Genomic DNA, 16,271 nt, shown 5'->3' on the forward strand with positions numbered 1-16,271 from the left:
TGATCCCCCACCATCATTAACCCCTTGTATTACCTTGCCACCACTGCTACACGGTGGCAAGAAGAGCCGAGGACACGCCGGTATTGTCGCATATTGCATGCGACAGTGCCGGGGCAGCTGCGGCTGATATTCTCGGCTGCCGGAGGGGGAGTGAGGCGGGTGACATTACCCCTGCCCCTCTCCCTCCCCAGCCTGAGAATACCGGGCCGCCGCTGTGTGCTTACCTCGGCTGGAAGGTAAATATGCAGCGGAGCCCACGTTCTTTTTTTCCTATATTTCCGTTTTCTTTCTATGTGTGTTCTATGTGTTCTGTGTCTATGTGATCTATGTGTCTGTGATGTGTGTGTGTGTGATCTGTGTGTGTGTTTACTCTGCACGGCTTCCTCTTCCTGTAATGACATCACTTCCCTGCAAAACCGCAGACAGGCGATGCACATTACCGGAGGTAAACCGCAAAATACCGCAGGGAATAACGCAGGAAAACGCAGTGAACCGCACAGAATTTGCTGCCTGCGTTATTCCCTGCGGGATTTCTTGATTAACATTGAGTCAATGGAGAGAAATCCCGCAGCGACGTGCGGAAAAGAAGTGACATGCACTTGTTTTTGCTGCGGGATTCCCGCAGCAAAACACGCAGCTGTCAAATTCCGCCCAGTGCGCACAGGATTTTTTTTCTCCATAGGATTTGCTGGTGATTCACTGCAGAGATGTTATGAACATTTTCTGCAGCGAAACATGCAGCAAATCCGCGGCAAAATCCGCGAAAAATCCGGTAAGTGCGCACATAGCCTTAGGGAGTCCACCGCCTGCAGCAGGGCATCTGCTCGGTCTGGATGTGGGGAGGTTCTGAAGAACCGAGCTGGAGGACGAGAACTGAACTCGATTCTGTACCCGCGAGACAAAATGTTTGTCACCCACCGGTCTTTGACCTGTGACATCCAAATGTCGGAAAAGCGGGAGAGCCTGCCCCCGACCGGAGATGCGGAGGGGGGGGGCTGGAAGTCATGAGGTAGCCGCTTTGGAAGCGGTTCCTCCATTTGCTTTCTTGGGGCGTGCGTGAGCCCGCCAGGAATCTGAGACTCTTTGCGTCCTCTGAGTCCCTTTGGACGAGGAGAATTGTGTCTTGCCCGAACCTCGAAAGGACTGAAACTTCTGCTGCCATTTTTTCTGCTGAGGTTTGCTTGATCTGGGCTGGGGTAAGGAAGAGTCTTTACCCTTGGACTGTTTAATGATGTCAGCCAATGGCTCGCCAAACAGTCTATCTCTAGATAAAGGCAGGCTGGTTAAACATTTTTTGGAACCAGCATCTGCTTTCCAGTCCTTTAACCACAAGGCTCTGCGCAAAACTACCGAATTGGCGGACGCCATTGAGGTGCGGCTGGTAGATTCTAGGACCGCATTGATAGCGTAAGACGCAAACGCAGACATCTGCGAGGTAAGGGACGCCACTTGCGGCCCCGCTGGATGTATGATAGCATCCACTTTTGCTAAACCAGCTGAAATAGCTTGGAGTGCCCATACGGCTGCGAATGCTGGAGCAAACGACGCGCCGATAGCTTCATAGACAGATTTTAACCAAAGGTCCATCTGTCTGTCATTGGCATCCTTAAGTGAAGCGCCATCCTACACTGCAACTATGGATCTAGCTGCAAGTTTGGAAATCGGGGGGTCAACTTTTGGACACTGGGTCCAGCGCTTGACCACATCAGGGGGGAAAGGAAAACGTGTATCCTTAGAACGTTTAGAGAAACGTCTTTCTGGATGAGCGTCGTGTTTCTGGATTGACTCTCTGAAGTCAGAGTGATCCAAGAAAGCACTCAATTTACGCTTGGGATAGAGGAAACGAAACTTCTCCTGCTGTGCAGCTGCCTCCTCTGCAGAAGGAGCTGGGGGAGAAATATCCAACAGTCTATTGATGGCTGAGATAAGATCGTTTACCATGGCGTCCCCATCCGGGGTATCCAGATTGAGAGGGGTTCCAGGATAAGACTCCTGATCACTCTCTTCAGACGCATCACAGGGCGACTGATTGCGCTGAGACCCTGAGCAGTGTGACGACGTTGAGGGTCTTTCCCAGCGAGCTCGCTTAGGGTGGCTGGGGCTATCATCTGAGTCATAATACTCAGCCTGGGAAGCCGGGGACTCCCTTGCAGTCTGGATTAATTCCAACTGAGGGGGATTAGAGGACAGAGACCTCGCCGTGTCCATAGACTGAGCCCCAGGCATGGATTGCAAAGTTTCAAGGATTTTTGCCATAGTCACAGACATTCTATCAGCAAAAACTGCAAAGTCTGTCCCTGACACCGGGGCAGGACTTACAAGCGTCACAGCCTGGGTCACTACCTCTCCGGACTCCGGCTGGCGAAGCAGCACCGGATCTGAGCATTGCACACAATGGGGGTCTTTGGAACCTGCTGGTAGAGCAGCCCCACATGCAGCACACGCAGTGTACACAGCCCTAGCCTTGGCAGCCTTGCGTTTTGTGGATGACATGTTGCTGCCTCCTCAGAGCGATCTGGGGTATCCAGCCAGGAAGCGACCTCACAGTGCAAGAAATAAATAAATATATATATCTGGTGACACAGTACACCAATACACACTGAGGCACTAGAGGGGCCAGCTGAAATGCCGCTTACCGCCCGCTTAAGAGCGGGTGTGTGGTCTCCAAAAGCCCCCTAGTCCAGGTCTCCCAGAGCCTTGCGTCCTTCCTCTAGCCAGACTGCATGTAATGGCTGCCGGCGTCCTGGGAGAGGAGGGGGGGCGGGCCCTGGGCGTTCCTGACTAAGAGCGGGAAGCCTGCTTCCCTCTGTGCCTAGTGAGAGGGCTGGAGCATGTAAATCAGGCTCCAGCCCTCGTCGCTGCTGTGAAACAGCGTCTCTCCCCTACCCTGATTGACAGGGTGGGGGCGGGAACGAAGCGGAGCTAGGCCGCAAAAAACCGGGGACTAAATTTATAAACGCCGCCGCCGTAAAAGCGCGGTCGGCGTGTCCCCGGCGCACTACAAGTCACAGCAGCGCCGCCGGTCCAGTGGGGGTCGGCGCTGCGTTCCCACAACACAAAAGTCCCCCAGTAAACTGCAGGAACACCAACTCAATCGTTACGGTCCCCGGCGCACTACAACCCCCAGCCAGCCCGGAGTGTGTCTGTGCCTGCCGGGGACACAGAGTACCTGTATGATGCAGGGCCTTGTCCCTGATTGTACTCCTGCTCCGTATCCATCAGGTGCTATGGGTCTGTGGATGGAGCCCGGCGTCAGAGCTTAGAGGCCGGCAGGATCCCACTTCCACAGAGCCCTACAAGGGGATGTGGAAGGAAAACAGCATGTGGGGCTCCAGCCCCTGTACCAGCAATAGGTACCTCAACCTTACAACACCATCCACGGGTGAGAAGGGAGCATGCTGGGGGCCCTATATGGGCCCTCTTTTCTTCCATCCGAAATAGTCAGCAGCTACTGCTGACTAAAATCTGTGGAGCTATGCGTGGATGTCTGACCTCCTTCGCACAAAGCTTGAAAACTGGAGAACCCGTGATACCACGGGGGGGTATAGCCAGAGGGGGAGGGGCCTTGCACTTTTTGGTGTAGTGCTTTGTGTGGCCTCCGGAGGGCAGTAGCTATACCCCAATCGTCTGGGTCTCCCAATAGAGCGCTGAAGAAATGCTGTTGTCTCCTAGGAGAGTGATCACTGAGGGTATATGGGAAGGGGTATACAGCCCGACCGAACAGAAATATGTATATAAATACGTATCTATTCCGGCACCCTGGGGGGGACCAGCACCGGGTGACCGGTGTGGCTTACCGACCGCTAAAAAGCGAGTGTGTGTCCTCCAGATTCCCTGCCTTAGGTCTCCCAGAGCTGCAGAGCTCTTCTCTGATAATCCTCCACCGGCAGAATGCCAAAAAACATGGCTGCCGGAGCTCTCAGGGGAGGAGTGGAGCCGTGGGCGGTGCTAGAAAAGTGCGGGAATCTGGGGTCCCCACAGTGATCAGTGAGGGGGGAGGAAACATACAGGATGCTCCGGCCCTCACAGCCGACGTCAGGCCAGCCGTCCCGCCCTTACCCCTGACAGGCAAGCCCGGGGGCGGGATTTTAGCTACTAGGCCGCGATGAAGCCGGGGACTAAATTTAAGACCGCGGCCGACAAGCAGGCTCGGTCGGCGCGGAAGTCCGCCGGTCTTCCGAAATCAGCAGCTGCTGCAGCGTCCGGGAATAAGGCGCTCCATGCACAGTCCCCATGGGGACACAGAGTACCTTATAGATGCAGGGCCCGATCCCTGAGGAAGAATATACTCCTGTCCAGCAGATTCCCACAGGGGCTGCGGAGGGAGCCCGGTCCCAGTGAATGGATGACCGGTTAGGATCCCACTTCTCCCAGAGCCACTAAGGGATGGTGAAGGAAAACGGCATGAGGCTCCGGCCTTTGTACCCGCAATGGGTACCTCAACCTTAACAGCACCGCCGACTTTAGTGGGGTGAGAAGGGAACATGCCGGGGACCCCGTGGGGGTCCTCTTTTCTTCCAACCGATATAACTAATCTGAGAATGCATGAGTGGATGTGTGCCTCCTTCCACACAAAGCATAAAACTGAGGAGCCCGTGATGCACGGGAGGGTGTATAGGCAGAGGGGAGGGGTTACACTTTTAAAGTGTAATACTTTGTGTGGCCTCCGGAGGCAGAAGCTATACACCCAATTGTCTGGGTCTCCCAATGGAGCGACAAAGAAAAAGCGGGTAAAAACGCAGTGTGCGCACAGGGCCTAATGGAGTCTTCAGACTTGGTATATTGATGACCTTTCCTTGGCAAGGACATGCCATCACTTTATTATCAGTAGGGTTATACTTCTAGGACCCCCCACAATCCTGAGACTGAAGGGGCTAAGATGTCAATGTGTAGGAAAATTAGTGAGGATCCGCTTCAATCTCACAATCTGCACCCCACTAGTCATGTGATGGTATATCTTTTCTATAGGCTTCACTTTATTATATGGGTTTTTCCACCAATCTAATTCTGTGCTAATATTCTCGGCACTGGTAATGACACTTTCCATTTAGGCCGGTGTGGGTGGGTTTCTAATACTAACCTTGAATCCTGTTGGGCACCAGTCTACAAACTGAATAGTGCGTTTTGTCTTAATGGTTGCGATGGCGGCGTTGACATCCTTGGGGACCACGTCCCCCCTGTATAACATGCAGCAGGCCATGTATTTGCCGTGGCGGGGGTCACACTTCACCATCTGGTTTGCAGGCTCAAAGCAGGCATTGGTTATTTCAGCCACGGACAGCTGCTCGTGGTAGGCCTTCTCTGCAGAGATGACAGGCGCGTACGTGACCAGCGGGAAATGGATACGTGGATATGGAACCAGGTTTGTCTGAAATTCGGTGAGATCAACATTTAAAGCCCCATCAAACCTCAGCGAGGCAGTGATGGACGACACGATCTGCCCAATGAGACGGTTGAGATTTGTGTATGTTGGACGTTCAATGTCCAAGTTTCGGCGACAAATATCATAAATGGCCTCATTGTCCACCATAAAGGCGCAATCTGAATGCTCCAGCGTGGTGTGTGTGGTCAGTATGGAGTTGTATGGCTCCACCACTGCTGTGGACACTTGCGGTGCTGGGTAGATTGCAAACTCAAGCTTGGACTTCTTGCCATAATCTATAGAGAGTCTCTCCATCAGAAGAGATGCAAATCCTGAGCCTGTGCCGCCTCCAAAGCTATGGAAAATGAGGAAACCTTGTAATCCGGTGCACTGGTCAGCCTGCGAGAGAAGATAGTGCCATATTACACACAACTGTCATAACCAAAGCCTTCCATGTCCTCTATGTATAGATCAGTGCTGATCATAGGGGCCATAGAGGAGCCTCAGTCACCATCACAGCCCTGCGATCATGTAACACCAGCTTCATACAGTGCGTCCACCCATCTCCTGTATACACCGCACCTATATACAGCGTGTCCACCCATCTCCTGTATACACCGCACCTATACAGAGCGTGTCCACCCATCTCCTGTATACACCGCACCTATATACAGTGTGTCCACCCATCTCCTGTATACACCGCACCTATATACAGTGTGTCCACCCATCTCCTGTATACACCGCACCTATACAGAGCGTGTCCACCCATCTCCTGTATACACCGCACCTATATACAGTGTGTCCACCCATATCCTGTATACACCGCACCTATATACAGCGTGTCCACCCATCTCCTGTATACACCGCACCTATACAGAGCGTGCCCACCCATCTCCTGTATACACCACACCTATATACAGTGTGTCCACCCATCTCCTGTATACACCGCACCTATATACAGTGTGTCCACCCATCTCCTGTATACACCGCACCTATACAGAGCGTGTCCACCCATCTCCTGTATACACCGCACCTATATACAGTGTGTCCACCCATATCCTGTATACACCGCACCTATATACAGCGTGTCCACCCATCTCCTGTATACACCGCACCTATATACAGCGTGTCCACCCATCTCCTGTATACACCGCACCTATACAGAGCGTGTCCACCCATCTCCTGTATACACCGCACCTATATACAGTGTGTCCACCCATCTCCTGTATACACCGCACCTATATACAGTGTGTCCACCCATCTCCTGTATACACCGCACCTATACAGAGCGTGTCCACCCATCTCCTGTATACACCGCACCTATATACAGTGTGTCCACCCATCTCCTGTATACACCGCACCTATACAGAGCGTGTCCACCCATCTCCTGTATACACCGCACCTATATACAGCGTGTCCACCCATCTCCTGTATACACCGCACCTATACAGAGCGTGTCCACCCATCTCCTGTATACACCGCACCTATATACAGTGTGTCCACCCATCTCCTGTATACACCGCACCTATATACAGTGTGTCCACCCATATCCTGTATACACCGCACCTATATACAGTGTGTCCACCCATCTCCTGTATACACCGCACCTATATACAGTGTGTCCACCCATCTCCTGTATACACCGCACCTATATACAGCGTGTCCACCTATCTCCTGTATACACCGCACCTATATACAGCGTGTCCACCCATCTCCTGTATACACCGCACCTATATACAGCGTGTCCACCCATCTCCTGTATACACCGCACCTATATACAGTGTGTCCACCCATCTCCTGTATACACCGCACCTATATACAGTGCATCCACCCATCTCCTGTATACACCGCACCTATATACAGTGCGTCCACCCATCTCCTGTATACACCGCACCTATATACAGTGTGGCCACCCATCTCCTGTATACACCACACCTATATACAGTGTGTCCACCCATCTCCTGTATACACCGCACCTATATACAGTGTGTCCACCCATCTCCTGTATACACCGCACCTATATACAGTGTGTCCACCCATCTCCTGTATACACCGCACCTATATACAGTGTGGCCACCCATGTCCTGTATACACCGCACCTATATACAGTGTGTCCACCCATCTCCTGTATACACCCCACCTATATACAGCGTGTCCACCCATCTCCTGTATACACCGCACCTATATACAGTGTGGCCACCCATCTCCTGTATACACCGCACCTATATACAGTGTGGCCACCCATCTCCTGTATACACCGCACCTATATACAGTGTGGCCACCCATATCCTGTATACACCGCACCTATATACAGTGTGTCCACCCATATCCTGTATACACCGCACCTATATACAGTGTGTCCACCCATATCCTGTATACACCGCACCTATATACAGTGTGTCCACCCATCTCCTGTATACACCGAACCTATATACAGCGTGTCCACCCATCTACTGTATACACCGCACCTATATACAGTGTGGCCACCCATCTCCTGTATACACCGCACCTATATACAGTGTGGCCACCCATCTCCTGTATACACCGCACCTATATACAGTGTGGCCACCCATCTCCTGTATACACCGCAACTATATACAGTGTGTCCACCCATCTCCTGTATACACCGCACCTATATACAGTGTGTCCACCCATATCCTGTCCACCGCCATTAACTTGAGAACGGCGGCAGCTATAGGCATAGAAGTGGTGTCTAGGTATAGTAAAGTAGCCATGCGCTACGCAATGAAGCCACCTATAGCGCCACCTGGTGGAAAGAAGGGAATTTTGTTTACTTACCGTAAATTCCTTTTCTTCTAGCTCCAATTGGGAGACCCAGACAATTGGGTGTATAGGCTATGCCTCCGGAGGCCGCACAAAGTATTACACTAAAAGTGTAAAGCCCCTCCCCTTCTGCCTATACACCCCCCGTGCTCCCACGGACTCCTCAGTTTTGGTGCAAAAGCAAGAAGGAGGAAAAAATTATAAACTGGTTTAAAGTAACTTCAATCCGAAGGAATATCGGAGAACTGAAACCATTCAACATGAACAACATGTGTACACAAAAAAACAGGGGCGGGTGCTGGGTCTCCCAATTGGAGCTAGAAGAAAAGGAATTTACGGTAAGTAAACAAAGAACGGAATTTTGTTTACTTACCGTAAATTCCTTTTCTTCTAGCTCTAATTGGGAGACCCAGACAATTGGGGTGTATAGGCTATGCCTCCGGAGGCAGCACAAAGTATTACACTCAAAAGTGTTAAGCCCCTCCCCTTCTGCCTATACACCCCCCGTGCTCCCACGGGCTCCTCAGTTTTGGTGCAAAAGCAAGAAGGAGGAAATATAATTACAAACTGGTTTAAAGTAACTTCAATCCGAAGGAACATCGGAGAACTGAAACCATTCAACATGAACAACATGTGTACACAAAAAAACAGGGGCGGGTGCTGGGTCTCCCAATTAGAGCTAGAAGAAAAGGAATTTACGGTAAGTAAACAAAATTCCCTTCTTCTTTTTCGCTCTATTGGGAGACCCAGACAATTGGGACGTCCAAAAGCAGTCCCTGGGTGGGTAAAATAATACCTCGTAAGAGAGCCGTAAAACGGCCCTTTCCTACAGGTGGGCAACCGCCGCCTGAAGGACTCGTCTACCTAGGCTGGCATCCGCCGCAGCATAGGTATTCACCTGATAGTGTTTCGTGAAAGTGTGCAGGCTCGACCAGGTAGCCGCCTGACACACCTGCTGAGCCGTAGCCTGGTGCCTCAAAGCCCAGGACGCGCCCACGGCTCTGGTAGGATGGGCCTTCAGCCCTGAGGGAACCGGAAGCCCAGCCGAACGGTAAGCTTCGATAATTGGCTCCTTGATCCACCGAGCCAGGGTTGATTTGGAAGCCTGTGACCCTTTACGCTGGCCAGCGACAAGGACAAAGAGTGCATCCGAGCGGCGCCGTACGAGAAATGTAGAATCTGAGTGCTCTCACCAGATCTAACAAGTGCAAATCCTTTTCACACTGGTGAACTGGATGAGGATAAAAAGAAGGTAAGGAGATATCCTGATTGAGATGAAAGGGGGATACAACCTTAGGGAGAAATTCCGGAACCGGACGTAGAACCACCTTGTCCTGGTGAAACACCAGAAAAGGGGCTGTGCATGACAACGCTGCTAGCTCAGACACTCTCCGAAGAGAGGTGACTGCTACTAGGAAGACCACCTTCTGCGAAAGGCGTGAGAGAGAGATATCTCTCATTGGCTCGAATGGTGGTTTCTGAAGAACCATCAGCACCCTGTTCAGATCCCAGGGTTCTAACGGCCGCTTGTAAGGTGGAACGATGTGACAAACTCCCTGCAGGAACGTGCGTACCTGTGGAAGTCTAGCTAGGCGCTTCTGGAAAAACACCGAGAGCGCAGAAACTTGTCCCTTAAGGGAGCCGAGCGACAAACCCTTTTCCAGTCCAGATTGAAGGAAGGACAGAAAAGTAGGTAATGCAAATGGCCAGGGAGAAAAACCCTGAGCAGAGCACCATGACAGAAAAATTTTCCACGTCCTGTGATAGATCTTGGCGGACGTTGGTTTCCTAGCCTGTCTCATAGTGGCAATGACATCCTGAGATAATCCTGAAGACGCTAGGATCCAGGACTCAATGGCCACGCAGTCAGGTTGAGGGCCGCAGAATTCAGATGGAAAAACGGCCCTTGAGACAGCAAGTCTGTTCGGTCTGGTAGTGCCCACGGTTGGCCGACCGTGAGATGCCACAGATCCGGGTACCACGACCTCCTCGGCCAGTCTGGAGCGACGAGGATAGCGCGGCGGCAGTCGGCCCTGATCTTGCGTAACACTCTGGGCAACAGTGCCAGCGGAGGAAACACATACGGGAGCTGAAACTGCGACCAATCCTGAACTAAGGCGTCTGCCGCCAGAGCTCTGGGGTCTTGAGACCGTGCCATGAACATTGGTACCTTGTTGTTGTGCCGGGACGCCATGAGGTCGACGTCCGGCACCCCCCAGCGGCAACAGATCTCCTGAAACACGTCCGGGTGAAGGGACCATTCCCCTGCGTCCATGCCCTGGCGACTGAGATAATCTGCTTCCCAGTTTTCCACGCCTGGGATGTGAACTGCGGATATGGTGGAGGACGTGGCTTCCACCCACATCAAGATCCGCCGGACTTCCTGGAAGGCTTGACGACTGCGTGTGCCGCCTTGGTGATTGATGTATGCCACCGCTGTGGAATTGTCCGACTGAATTCGGATCTGCTTGCCTGCCAGCCACTGCTGGAACGCTTTCAGGGCAAGATACACTGCCCGAATTTCCAGAACATTGATCTGAAGCGAGGACTCTTGCCGGGTCCACGTACCCTGAGTCCTGTGGTGGAGAAAAACCGCTCCCCATCCTGACAGACTCGCGTCTGTCGTGACTACTTCCCAGGATGGGGGAAGGAAGGATTTCCCCTTCGATAATGAAGTGGGAAGAAGCCACCACCGAAGGGAGGCTTTGGTCGCCTGAGAGAGGGAGACGGTCCTGTCGAGGGACGTCGGCTTCCTGTCCCATTTGCGTAGGATGTCCCATTGAAGGGGACGCAGGTGAAACTGCGCGAAAGGGACTGCTTCCATTGCTGCCACCATCTTCCCCAAGAAGTGCATGAGGCGCCTCAAGGGGTGTGACTGGCCTTGAAGGAGAGACTGTACCCCTTTCTGAAGTGACTGCTGTTTGATCAGCGGAAGCTTCACTATCGCTGAGAGGGTATGAAACTCCATGCCAAGGTACGTCAGCGATTGGGCCGGTGTCAGATTTGACTTTGGAAAATTGATGATCCACCCGAAACTCTGGAGAGTCTCCAGGGTAACGTCGAGGCTGTGTTGGCATGCCTCTTGAGAGGGTGCCTTGATCAACAGATCGTCCAAGTACGGGATCACAGAATGACCCTGAGAATGGAGGACCGCTACTACAGTAGCCATAACCTTGGTGAAAACCCGTGGGGCTGTTGCCAGGCCGAATGGTAGTGCCACGAACTGCAGGTGTTCGTTTTCCATGGCGAAGCGCAAGAAGCGTTGGTGCTCTGGGGCAATCGGAACGTGGAGATAAGCATCTTTGATATCGATCGATGCAAGGAAATCTCCCTGGGACATTGAGGCGATGACGGAACGGAGGGATTCCATCCGGAACCGCCTGGTCTTTACGTGTTTGTTGAGAAGTTTCAGGTCCAGGACAGGACGGAAGGACCCGTCCTTCTTTGGGACCACAAACAAGTTGGAGTAAAAACTGTGGCCCTGTTGCTGAAGAGGAACAGGGACCACCACTCCTTCTGCCTTCAGGGTGCCCAGCGCCTGCCGAAGAGCCTCGGCTCGCTCGGGAGGCGGAGAGGACCGGAAGAATCGAGTCGGGGGACGAGAGATGAACTCTATCTTGTAACCGTGAGAGAGAATGTCTCTCACCCAGCGGTCTTTTATTTGTGGCAGCCAGGTGTCGCAAAAGCGGGAGAGCCTGCCACCGACCGAGGATGCTACTAGAGGAGGTAGAAAGTCATGAGGCAGCCGCTTTGTTAGCGGTGCTCCCAATGGCCTTTTTAGGACGTGACTTAGACCGCCATGCATCAGAGTTCCTTTGTTCTTTCTGAGACCTTTTGGACGAGGAGAATTGGGACCTGCCCGCGCCCCGAAAGGACCGAAACCTCGACTGCCCTCTCCTCTGTTGGGAGAGGTTCTGCTTGGGCTGGGGTAAGGATGTATCCTTTCCCTTGGATTGTTTGATGATTTCATCCAGGCGCTCGCCAAAGAGCCTATCGCCAGAAATTGGCAAACCGGTTAAACGCTTTTTGGAAGCGGAATCTGCCTTCCACTCCCGTAGCCACAAGGCCCTGCGGACTACTACCGAATTGGCGGTCGCAACTGCCGTACGGCTCACAGAGTCCAGGACAGCATTCATAGCGTAAGACGCAATTGCCGAGGTCTGGGAGGTAATGGAAGCCACTTGTGGCGCGGCCGCTTCAATTTTCGCTTGACCTGCTGATATAGCTTGTAGCGCCCATACGGCTGCGAATGCTGGGGCAAAAGAAGCTCCGATAGCTTCATAGATGGATTTCATCCAGAGCTCCATCTGCCTGTCAGTGGCATCTTTAAGCGAGGCCCCATCTTCCACTGCAAGTATGGATCTAGCCGCCAGTCTGGAGATTGGAGGATCCACTTTGGGACATTGAATCCAACCTTTAACCACTTCCGGGGGAAAAGGATAACGTGTATCCTTAAGGCGCTTAGAGAAACGCTTATCCGGACAAGCATGGTGATTCTGGATTGCCTCTCTGAAATCAGAGTGGTCTAGAAACATACTCTGTGTACGCTTGGGGAACCTGAAGCGAAATTTCTCCTGCTGAGAATCTGACTCCTCCGCCGGAAGGGCTGAGGGAAGAATATCCAGCAACTGATGAATGGATGCAATAAGATCATTCACTATGGCGTCCCCGTCTGGAGAATTAAGATTGAGAGGGCTCCCAGGATCAGAATCCTGATCAGCTGTCTCCGCATCATCAACCAGAGAATCCCCCCGCTGAGACCCTAAACAATATGATGTCGAGGGAAATTCTAAGCGGGCCCGCTTAGACGATCTGGGGCTAGGTTCTAAGTCCGAACCCTCCGTCTGGGATGTATGAGATACCCCGTGAGGACATTGTTGGTCCAACTGAGGGGGGTCAGGGAACAATGATTCAACAGAGTCCCTTTGCTGAGATACCGGTCTGGACTGCAAGGCTTCTAGTATCTTAGCCATAGTCTCAGAGAGTTGATCCTTAAAGGCTGCAAACTCAGTCCCCGTCACCTGGACAGTGTCAACAGGTGGCTCCCCCTGGGCCCCTCTTAGCAGAGGATCCGGCTGAGGAAGTGTCACAGGGGTCGAACACTGTACACAATGAGGGTCAGTGGAACCTGCCGGTAGCTGGGTCTTACATGCGGCGCAGGCAACATAATAAGCCTGTGTTTTGGCACCCCTGCCTTTTGTGGGCGCCATGCTATAGTTTTCCCTGAGTAACACAATAGGGTATATAGCCAGAAAGAACTGTGCTCATACAGTGTAAATTATATACAGTACACAAATAATGTACCAATACAATACAGCACCATGGGGCTAGCACCACATGTGCTGCTTACCAGCCGCCTAAGCGGTTGTGAGGCCACCAGAGACCGTGTCTGGGTCTCCCATGAATATGTCCCTCTCTGCAGCGTCGGTGGAGCTGACAGGAATGGCTGCGGCGTCCTGACGAGCTGAGGAAGCTGTGGGCGTGGCCTAGAAAGAGCGCGAAACGGGCGCTCACACTGTGCACAGTGAGGGGAGTGGAGCATGTAAATCATACTCCAGCCCTCATTGCTGCTCGCTCCGTGCAGCGTCCCGCCCTTCCCCTGCCTGTCAGGGCTGAGGGCGGGAGAAAAAAAGGGAAACTAGGCCGCAATGAAGCCGGGGACTGTAGTAATAAACGCGGCCGCCGTAAAAGCGCGGTCGCGTGAAAGTCCCCGGCGAACTACAAGTCCCAGCCGCGCCGCAGTGTCCCGTGGCAACGGCGGTCAGTGCGGTAGCCCTTACATATAAACACACTCAGCGACGCTGAGTGTGTAATGGCACATATAGACCCGGTCAGCGCCGCGGTCCCCGGTGCACTAGCACACCCAGCAAAGCTGAGGTGATGCCGTGCGCGGTCCCCATAGGGATACAGAGTACCTTTAAGATGCAGGGCCATGTCCCTGAACGGTATCGGCTCCTATCCATCAGGCTCCACAGGAGTTGTGGATGAAGCCCGGTCTCAGTGCCTGGAGACCGATAAGATCCCACTTCACCCAGAGCCCTAAGGGGGATGGGGAAGGAAAACAGCATGTGGGCTCCAGCCTCCGTACCCGCAATGGATACCTCAACCTTAACAACACCGCCGACAAAAGTGGGGTGAGAAGGGAGCATGCTGGGGGCCCTATATGGGCCCACTTTTCTTCCATCCGACCTAGTCAGCAGCTGCTGCTGACTAATCTGTGGAGCTGTGCTTGCATGTCTGCCTCCTTCGCACAAAGCATAAAAACTGAGGAGCCCGTGGGAGCACGGGGGGTGTATAGGCAGAAGGGGAGGGGCTTAACACTTTTGAGTGTAATACTTTGTGCTGCCTCCGGAGGCATAGCCTATACACCCCAATTGTCTGGGTCTCCCAATAGAGCGAAAAAGAAATTCCCTTCTTCTTTGTCGCTCCATTGGGAGACCCAGACAATTGGGACGTCCAAAAGCAGTCCCTGGGTGGGTAAAATAATACCTCGTAATGGAGCCGTAAAACGGCCCCTTCCTACAGGTGGGCAACCGCCGCCTGAAGGACTCGTCTACCTAGGCTGGCATCCGCCGAAGCATAGGTATGCACCTGATAGTGTTTCGTGAAAGTGTGCAGGCTCGACCAGGTAGCCGCCTGACACACCTGCTGAGCCGTAGCCTGGTGCCTCAAAGCCCAGGACGCGCCCACGGCTCTGGTAGAATGGGCCTTCAGCCCTGCGGGAACCGGAAGCCCAGCAGAACGGTAAGCTTCGAGAATTGGCTCCTTGATCCACCGAGCCAGGGTTCATTTGGAAGCCTGTAACCCTTTACGCTGGCCAGCGACAAGGACAAAGAGTGCATCCGAGCGGCGCAGGGGCGCCGTACGAGAAATGTAGAGTCTGAGTGCTCTCACCAGATCTAACAAGTGCAAATCCTTTTCACATTGGTGAACTGGATGAGGACAAAAAGAGGGTAAGGAGATATCCTGATTGAGATGAAAAGGGGGATACCACCTTAGGGAGAAATTCCGGAACCGGACGCAGAACCACCTTGTCCTGGTGAAACACCAAGAAAGGGGCTTTGCACGACAACGCTGCTAGCTCAGACACTCTCCGAAGTGAAGTGACTGCTACTAGAAAGAAGGGAATTTTGTTACTTACCGTAAATTCCTTTTCTTCTAGCTCCTATTGGGAGACCCAGACGATTGGGTGTATAGCACTGCCTCCGGAGGCCACACAAAGCATTACAGTTAAAAGTGTAAGGCCCCTCCCCTTCTGGCTATACACCCCCAGTGGGATCACTGGCTGCTCAGTTTTAGTGCTAAAGCAAGAAGGAGGAAAGCCAATAACTGGTTCAAACAAATTCACTCCGAAGTAACATCGGAGAACTGAAAACCATTGAACATGAACAACATGTGTACCCGAAAACAACCAAAAATCCCGAAGGACAACAGGGCGGGTGCTGGGTCTCCCAATAGGAGCTAGAAGAAAAGGAATTTACGGTAAGTAACAAAATTCCCTTCTTCTTCGGCGCTCCATTGGGAGACCCAGACGATTGGGACGTCCAAAAGCTGTCCCTGGGTGGGTAAAGAATACCTCATGTTAGAGCTGCAAGACAGCCCTCCCCTATAGGGAGGCAACTGCCGCCTGCAGGACTCTTCTACCTAGGCTGGCGTCCGCCGAAGCATAGGTATGCACCTGATAATGTTTGGTGAAAGTGTGCAGACTCGACCAGGTAGCTGCCTGGCACACCTGTTGAGCCGTAGCCTGGTGTCGTAATGCCCAGGACGCACCCACGGCTCTGGTTGAGTGGGCCTTCAGCCCTGATGGAACCGGAAGCCCAGCAACACGGTAGGCCTCAAGAATTGGTTCCTTGATCCATCGAGCCAGGGTGGCTTTGGAAGCCTGCGACCCTTTGCGCTTACCAGCGACAAGGACAAAGAGTGCATCCGAGCGGCGCAGAGGCGCCGTGCGGGAAATGTAGATTCTGAGTGCTCTCACCAGATCTAGCAAATGTAAATCCTTTTCATACCGATGAACTGCATGCGGATAAAAGGAAGGCAAGGAGATATCCTGATTAAGATGAAAAGAGGATACCACCTTAGGGAGAAACTCCTGAATGGGGCGCAGCACTACCTTGTCCTG

General features: G+C 52.8%; 1 protein-coding gene across 1 annotated transcript in view; it reads right to left on the bottom strand.

Moving 5' to 3' along the window:
- The window catches only part of LOC142251622 (tubulin alpha-3 chain-like), a 68,774-nt gene that overhangs the window by 15,551 nt on the left and 36,952 nt on the right, over positions 1–16,271 (bottom strand). Inside the window, exon 4 of the mRNA XM_075324592.1 lies at positions 5,081–5,761. Within this exon, the coding sequence (XP_075180707.1) occupies positions 5,081–5,761 (681 nt within the window). The remainder of the gene's footprint in view (positions 1–5,080; positions 5,762–16,271) is intronic.

Source organism: Anomaloglossus baeobatrachus, chromosome 9 (assembly GCF_048569485.1).
Source record: "Anomaloglossus baeobatrachus isolate aAnoBae1 chromosome 9, aAnoBae1.hap1, whole genome shotgun sequence".
NCBI classification, from domain to species: Eukaryota; Metazoa; Chordata; class Amphibia; order Anura; family Aromobatidae; genus Anomaloglossus; species Anomaloglossus baeobatrachus.